We start from the raw sequence: 8,574 nt of genomic DNA, 5'->3' as shown, positions 1-8,574 counted from the left end.
CCGCCCGCCCGCCCGCCCGCCGGCGCCTGGAGCTGTTCCGGGAAGCCGGGACACAGCGTCCCTGGGCCGCCCCACAGCCGGCGCGGCGTCGGCCTCAAGAGCGCCAGGCTCGGCCTCTCAAGTTGCCCTTGTGAGAAACGGAGGCCGGAATAAAAAGATGGGAAAGCCCTTTGCAAATGTGGACACAAACTGAGGTTTTTATTCACTTTCTATAGCTCTCCTCCAGGCCTTTAGAAGCCCAGTGGGTCGCGGTGAGCGCACCGGGACCCATTCTTCCCAACACCCTCTCCCGAGAAGCGCTCCAGTCCCCCCACTCCATTTCGCGTCCCAGAGGCCAGGAAACGGCGGAAAATTCCCCCGCCGGGCGCGGTCGCCCAGTCTCATCACGTGACTCCAGTCCGGCGCTCCTTAGCCCGGCAGGAACTACTGCGCATGCGCTTCCCCTTTCTAAATTTTTTCCTTGGCAGGCTCCTACGCGACCGCTGTCAACTCCTCCCCCTCCTTTCCGTCTTCATCCTTCCTGACATTTACTCCCTTCCCCCGCCCATTGGTGACGTCAGGGAGACCGGCTGCCCTGCCAATCACAATGCTGTGTTCAGGGGCCGGCACACGGAACCGGTTGGCTCGAGCCAATGGGGGCCCTCGGAACAAGACGCGCCCCAACCGCTCGGAGGAGCCTCGGCTGAGGGGGCGGTGCTTCCCGGTCAGCATGTGGGCGGGGGAGGGCGGGGGCCAGCAGCCGCAGAGGCGTAGACGGCGGCGGCGACGACGTCGCTCAGTCTTCGGGTTGGGCTCAGCGTCGCAGGCCGTGCGGCGCGGAGGGTTCGGTGTGCGCCAGCGGCCCCGGGGAGGCCCCAGCGCCATGGGCGGGCGGTAGAAGAGCTCCGGAGGGCGAGGCGAGGGGTGGTGGCCCTGAGTCCAGCTCGCGGCGACCTCCGGCGGGGCCCGGGGAAGGGGAGGCCCGGGGCGGGGGTCATCTAGGGCTGCGCGGGGCCGCGGGGCGGGGTCGCAGAAGTCCCGGGCCGCCGCGAGGCGCAGTCGCCGCCTGCCGGGTCCCTCCTCTGGGCCGCTCGACGACGACGCTACCGCGGAGGCCTCGCCTGCGGAGGACGCGGCGGCGGCGACGAGGCCGCGGGAGGCCGCGGGAGATGGAGGAACGGAAGGAGGAGGGCGAGGCGGAGATCCAGGAGCACGGGCCGGAACACTGGTTCTCCAAGTGGGAGCGGCAGTGTCTGGCCGAGGCCGAGCAGGACGACCAGCTGCCCCCCGAGCTGCAGGAGGAGGCGGCGGCCGCCGCGCAGCCCGAGCACAAGCAGCAGAAGCTGTGGCATCTCTTCCAGAACTCGGCCACCGCCGTGGCCCAGCTCTACAAAGGTGAGGCCGCGCCGCCATCTTGGCGCCGCCCGGCCCGGCCTGGCCCGACCCGACCCGGCCCGGCCCGGCCCGGCCCGACCCAGCCCAACCCGGCCCTACTCGATCTTGTCCGCGCCTGGCGCGTTCGGCCTCCTAGCCTCGCAGAACCCTGCGGAACCGCGGGGCAGGGGCGGCGGCCTTGGGGGGGGGGTGGTCGCGCCGCCCCCTTCTTGCCAGGGGGCGCCACTGAGGAGATGGGGGAGGGGCCCCCGTGGGAGGGGAGCCCCCGACGGCACTGCCTTGGGGCTTCTTGGGTCCCCAGCTGGGATTGCGAGGACCGGGGAGGAGCCCCCTCCACAAAATGGCGAAGGAGACGCCGGCCAGCCCCATTGTGCCCCGAACCGGGGCGGGGACTGCGAGGGGCGCCTCCTCGCGCCGGCCCGGCCCTCTGCACCCCCGGCGACTCGCTGTTCACTCCGCTGCGACCCCTTGATCCCGGCCCCCGGCTCTCTTTGGGATCCCGAAACCCTTGAACAAAATGGCGAAACCTAATATGGCCGTTCCGAAGTGATTGACGCCCAAATAACATTCTTCATGTCTCTGTCTCTCTTTCTGTCCTTGTGCGTGTGTTCTGTCCATTCTGTTCTTCTTCTTCTCCGGTGTTTGTTTTCAGACCGAGTGTGTCAGCAGCCAGGACTTTCTCTCTGGGTTCCCTTCCAAAACGCAGCCACCGCTGTCACCAACCTCTACAAAGGTAAAGATAACCTTGGTGCATTGCTGGTGAAGGGGAGGGGCAGGGTGTGTGTTCTGCGTTCCGACCGTGTTTTCAGCTCCCAAATGCAGCCGCTAACCTTGACTACTTTGCAATCTGAGAATTTCGGTGATACCCTATATAGATCAACTGGAGGCGATTTTGCACCCCCCCCCAGCTCCTTCACCCTTCCCAGGGGACATATGCTAATGTCTGGGGACATGTGTGGTTGTCGTCATTGAGAGGGGGCTGCTATTGGCATCTAGAGGGTGGAAGGTGCTCATTATCCCTCTGTCTGTGACAGCCCCTCACCCCTCAGCCAGAACTTCCAGCTCCACAGTCTTTAGTCGAGTGTTGAGAGGCCATGAACTGGAAGGTGGGTGAGGCTTGCTTTTCTTGGAAGACATCAAAAGAAAAAGGTGGTTTTTGTACTGCAGAGGTACACTTGGGACACTAAAGATTCTCGACTTGGGGAGTTTAGAGCACGGTGTGTGTATCCTTAACATCTGCTCTAAGTTAACAGTGTGATATTTCCTTCAAAGTCAGTTGTATCTGATTGTAAGTTGTTGCCAAGAAATCGTTAGTTTTGAGTTGTTTGTGTTTTCTCGCGGTGCCTTTCTAGATTTCATTTATTTCCCCCATGTGTAATGTCCAGAGAGTGTGTAAGTAAGTGTTCTTTGCCCGTTGAACTCTCTTGCAAACTTAGGTTTGGGTTTTGTGCCTTACAGATAGGGAACATTTGGAAATCTGGGCTTGATTTTTGGCAAGTGTTTATGGAAAAGGGATTTGAATAGGGCTGTTAATCTTAATAAAAATGTAAATGTGTTAGCAACTTACAAGAACTAACAGTAGTGTAACTTTGTGTGATTCACAAATACTAAAATACCTCAGATTTTAGGTATTTATTTTTGTTTAAGAATATGTAATTGGCCAGGACAGGTGACACGTGCCTGTAATCCCAGCACTCAGGCTGAGGCTGAGGCTGAGGCAGGAGGATACATTGGAGTTTGGGGCTGGCCTGCACTTACAAAGCGAGGCCCTGTATCAAAAAACCAAAACTGACCAAAGAGAATGTGCAAATGATGACAGCATTCTGTAGAACATGTCCCTTAGGAGAAGTGTATAAGTGAAGTGTTTTTCTTTTTGGGGGAGTTTTTTTTTTTTTTTTTTTTGAGACAGGGTCTCACTATGTAGTTTAGGCCGTCCTTGAACTCAGTGTGCGTTGGCTGGCTTTGAATTCATGGATCCTCTTGCCTCAGCCTTTTGAGTCATTCCTGGCAGGAGGAAGTAATTTTGAGAACTGCTTTTTTTTTTAAACAAGGTCTTGTTGTGTAGTTCAGGCTGGCCTGAACCTACTGTGTGGCCCAGGGTGGCTTCCAGTTCCAGGTGATCATCCTTCCTCATCCTCAGTCTGAGTGCGGGGATTACATGCACAGTTTGAGAACTGTTAAATTGGTGTGAATAAGAGTGCTACTTTCAGAGAATGAGGAATTAATATTGCCTTCTTACTGAGAAAAGGGAAACAGTTTAAATGGTGCCTCAGTGGTCAGCTTAGATTTTATGTAACTGAGTTTATTACATATTGACTGCTGAATAAATGACAACACCACAGGTGCCTTTGAGAGTGTTGAGCATTAACTAGGAGTGGTTTTAGAGAAATACTTAAACGATTTTTTACAGACTCAAGTTTCTTGGAGTATAATTTATGTACAGTAGTGTTTTAACATGCATAGTTTAAAAAATGTATAGTTGGATTTTGACACATACTTTTAACAGAATGTATCCTTTCCTCTACCTTGTCCCTGGCAACCACTGATGTGACTGCATTGTAATGTATAGAGATTTCCCTTAGAGTTTATGGTTTGTGGCCTTTGTTTGTGGACTTACACTGAGCGTGTTTTTGAGATAATCTTTTTGAGTTTACATTGCAGGTATCAAAGTGCTTTGTAATTGCTGAGTAATTGTTCTGTTGTGTGGAAGTACAGGTTTGTCTGTTTGCTTTTTGTTGCAGTTGTATGATTAAAAGGGAAGACAATACATTTTGTGTCTTCTATGTTCCAGACTTTTTAGCCTAAACCATATACAGTGTGAATATAAATCTCTTCTAGTTGTTGTGTACTAAATAGATCTTTTAGTACTTACAAATTTTTTAGTAATACTTTTTGTAAGAGAAGGTAGGCTTAAAGCTGTATTTTGAAATCTTTAATTTGATTATTTTGTGTGAAATGATTGTACTTTGCTAATTTTCTTTGTTTAGAAAGTGTAATCAAAGGTATTTTTTAAGTGTTGCACTTAGTTCTTGGATTGTATAGTCTGGTCTAGTTTTACCTTTTTTTTTTTTTTTTTTAGCATGAAACATCTCTTTTTACTCAGTAGAAATGGATAAATTGTGTTCTGTGGAATTTGGTAGTAATGCAAGAGCTTATTTCTTTTTGTTGTGAGGTGAGTAGATCATACTCTGTAGATCCTTACACCCTTCCTCCTTTTCAGAGAATGGAAGTTCAGCTGTAAGAGTAATTGATTACTTTTAAATAAAGCCAACAAAAGTAGCAAGGTAGTGACAAAAGTGCATGTAGCATTAAGTAGTGCTAAGTTTTTGGAAGTTTGATGAAATATTTAAGTGTAATTTACAGAGGAGAATGTTTTGGGGGCTTCTTTAGGAGGGAGACACTCCAGTATTTGTATGTGTGTGTGCAGGGGTCAGGGAGATAGTTCAGTGGTGCAAGTGCCTGCCTGTATGTGTGTGTGTTTTTACATGGCAAGCTTTTACCGCATTTTACAGTCTGGGGATTGTCTGGCACTCAGATTACTCTTGGTAATTCTTAAAATCTGCACACGGGAAGGTCAGAACTAAGGTAAAAACCTAGCAGAGGGCTTCTTTGAAATGCCAGTAGGCTCTTGAAGAGTTGAATGTCTGATAATTTGGTAGAAAGGTGTCTAGAAGGATTTATAAAGGAATGTAAGTTGGTATTGTCCTCCCAGTGGGGCCAAGATAGAGTAAAATGCAGTGCTCGATCCTGTTCTAGATAGTGGGGTCAAATGAGTGCTGGTTATTGCATGATTAATTCAAAGAGGATGGTATTTATTTACCATTGTTGGGTCCCGGGCTGAGAATGCTTTTTGATTACTTGAACAAAGAAAAAAGTGAAAAGTTACTGAGGTGGTCTTAAGCTAGCCAGATTTGATACTTACCTGGGAAATACTTGGCCAAGCCCATACCTCCCACTCTCCTATGAAACCCAGGACCTTGTACATGATAGACACGTACTTTCTACCAGTGAGCTAGACCTTTGTCGCTGGATTTGTTTCATGAATCTGCTTGTCATTTCTTGCTGACTGGTTTCCAACTTTGTCTGTTGGTTCCTCTTGAGAAAGCATTATGTACTTCTGAATGCTCCCTAGTTGGGACTGGTGACTGTCCTCCAGGGCAGAGAGATAGATATCCTCACCTGCCATCCTGAAATGGGTGCTGGTCTCCTTATGGAACTAGTGCTCAACTCCTCCCTCCTTTGGAGTTGAGATGGAACCCTGAGCCTTTCACACTGATCTGCACCCCAAGCCTTGTTTTATCCTTTATTTTGAGACAGGTTCTTTGCTAAGGGCCCAGAACTTAGGATCCACCTGTCTGGCCTCAAACCTATATTCCATCTGCCTTAGCCTCTCAGAAGGGCACAGTTATAGGCATCTGCACTACATCCAACTTCATTATTTCTCTTGCTCTCTTTCTTTCCTTTTTTTTTTTTTTGAGACAGAGTCTCTGTAGCCCAAGCTGGCCTTGAATTCACAGAGATTCTCCTGACTCAGCCTCCCAAGAGTTGGGTTTACAGGTGTGCACCACCCTCTTGGTCTTCATTAGTTCTCTTAATGTTTCTTTCTTAGCTTTTAAATGTTTTTCTTCTTTGAATTTTGTTTTCTTTCAAGTGTATTTGAAGTATTGAATAAAGGTGAGAATTTTCCCATACTACCACACACATTAAAAGATATTTCTGGGAAATCTACTAGAACAGTGATGGTAAAACAGCCCTGTTTGTGAGCCAGAGGTTCACCATTACTGCCCTAGAATATCATTTGCCCCAGGTGTCTGTGCTCTAGCACTGCTTGTAGAGGCCTAGCTTCATTTTAGCTCAAGGTCTTGAAGTCTATTGCCAGATCATGAGTTCAGACCATAATGATGTTACTTGCTACTTGAGTGATTCTGGAGGCATGTTGGAGCCAGGTATTTCTCTATTGTGCTCCTTGGTTTTCTTCACTGGGCTAAATACCCACTCAATAGGGAATGTTTTTAGTTTTATGTCCAACATATGGTAAGTTCCCAAATGTTGATTGTGTTGGTGGTCAAGTTTCAATATTTCTTGAAACTATTTACTATAATCTGATATTGAAACTATATATTATAGTCAATGCTTAATATTAAGGGAAGTAATTCTAGGTTTTTTTTTTTTTTGTCTTTAAATTTTTGTATGTTGAGTAAGCAGTATGATGTATAGGTTTTTTTTTTTTTTTTTTCCCCTTTTCCTAAATAGAATTGACAGGTTAAAAATTGTGTGGTATTAAATTTGTTTCCTGCTATGTTTCACTTTTTTGTGGCCATTTTGGGCCTGCATAGAACTTAAAGGTGGATTGATCACAATAAAAATTAGGGCCAAATGTGTGCCTTTAAAAAAAAATGGTTAGAGAAACCATGGGATCAGAGATAAAAGGCACTGGGTTCTTGCTCTCTATGCTACAAAGAATTATTTCTGAGCATTGAAGATTTGTTAAATACCTTAGTGTATGTTTAGATTATAGTTAGAAACTCTAAGCTTTATTATTCTTTTCTTTTTTTAATTTCTTGGTGCCAGGAGTTGAACTCAAAGACCTCATACTTGCCTGGCAGGTGCTATGCCACTGAGCTAAATCCCCAGCCCAAACCTTTAAATTTTATTCTTTATCTTCAGTAAGAAGCATTAAATCCAGTCTTTCTGGATTGATTGATTGATTGATTTTTGGTGGTACCAGGGAATCACACTCAGGCCTTTGCGCTTGCCAGGCAAGCACTTATTCCACTGAGCTATCTCCCCAGCCCTGGTTTCTTTTCTGAGACAAGGTGTTTGTATGTTGTTCAGGCTGGTCTTGAACTCACAGCTCAGGTTGACCTTGAACCCAGAGCAATAGTCCTGCCTCTGTCTCCTGAGTGCTGTGATGACAGGCATTCAATATCATACTTGGCTAGTCCTGGTCATTGTAGTGCTCCATTTGTAGATTTACTCTAAAATTTTATAGAAGGTAATTTTTTTTTTTTTTTTTTTTGGTATCATTTTCTGATGTGTGACTTTTTCTGTAAAATGATATTTTGTGCTGGGCACCGTGGCACATGCCAGTAACAATGCCAAGCTACTTGAGAGGCTGAGTCAGGAGGGTTGTAAGTTGGAGGCCAGCCTGGGCAGTTTAGTTTAAGCCCCTGATTTGAAAAGGAAGTTTGAGGTTGTTAGAAATGTTGTTCAGGAGTAAAAAGTCTCTGGGTTCAACCCCAGTTTGGGTAGTGGCAGCAGCAGTGAGTCCTGGGAAGGGTATGGTATTTGGCTGCAAGACGAGTCAGGCTGGCTTGAGTGATATGGACTCCTTACTAATTTAGGCCCTACAGATAGGGTGGATTTAATCTGGTGGCTCAGGCTCCTCTGCTTTACAGGTCTCCCCTTGCATGGACATGTATGTTTGTGCATGTGCGTGTGCCCTATGTTCAGCCTGACTTTATCATGCAGGCAGAAGGACTTGTAGCTTGCCTCTGAGGTCACTCCCAGAGGCTTTCAAGAAACCAGTTTCTTGCACAGCCAGAACAGGTTCATTGCTTACCTAGAGTCGGTACCTTAATCAGAGTGGGGATACACAGATTAGTTTTGGACTAAGCTACATGTTCTGGAGCAAATGTAGAGGAGCTTCCTTCCCACAGCATGTGCTTGGTTAGCCAAACAAAAGTCTTGGAGAACCTTTTAGAAAGGGGAGGATGGGGATTGAAGGCTGGGCAGGCAACATGCAGTAGCTGCAATGAGTCTCCCCTGTGGCTGTCCTTTGTTATGTGCTAGGTGAAGATTTAAGTTAATATGTAAAATGTGAGAAGGTAGTGCACTAATTCTTTGTGGAATGGTTAGGCTTTTTTTTTTTTTCTCCTTTGAGACAGGGTCTCATTGTTAGTTCAGGCTGACCTTCAACTCATGGCAACCCTCCTTTAGCCTCCCAAGTGCTGGGATTACATGTCACACGCTTGCTCCTCCTCCCCCCCAGTAGTAGTATTCCTTAAAAATGTTGCTGTGATCGAGCAATGCACTTTTCATGACTTGTCGATCCTGTAAGGAGAATGAGAGAGCTCCTTTTGTTGGGGAAGAAATAATTTGTAGAAGACAGTCTTGTCACTTACTCAACTTTGGGCAAAGACCTTTGAGCCTCACTCCTTGTTCACAACTTTGGGATATCTTACATAGGTTTTTTTTTTT

At 47.4% G+C, this 8,574-nt stretch overlaps 1 protein-coding gene across 2 annotated transcripts in view; it reads left to right on the top strand.

The window, feature by feature from the left end:
* The first annotated feature begins 769 nt into the window (after positions 1-769).
* Positions 770-8,574, top strand: part of CUNH16orf72 (chromosome unknown C16orf72 homolog) — a 30,057-nt gene continuing 22,252 nt past the window's right edge. The window contains exons 1-2 of one of the 2 annotated variants that reach the window (XM_023711754.1): positions 770-1,374; positions 2,027-2,107. In XM_023711754.1, the coding sequence (XP_023567522.1) occupies positions 1,149-1,374; positions 2,027-2,107 (307 nt within the window). In that variant the 5' untranslated portion in view covers positions 770-1,148. The remainder of the gene's footprint in view (positions 1,375-2,026; positions 2,108-8,574) is intronic. The other variant, XM_004627769.2, reaches the window with a different exon arrangement.

Source organism: Octodon degus, unplaced genomic scaffold (genome assembly GCF_000260255.1).
Source record: "Octodon degus isolate 3935 unplaced genomic scaffold, OctDeg1.0 scaffold00021, whole genome shotgun sequence".
Taxonomy (NCBI): Eukaryota; Metazoa; Chordata; class Mammalia; order Rodentia; family Octodontidae; genus Octodon; species Octodon degus.
This window is presented reverse-complemented; position numbering and strand designations above follow the sequence as displayed.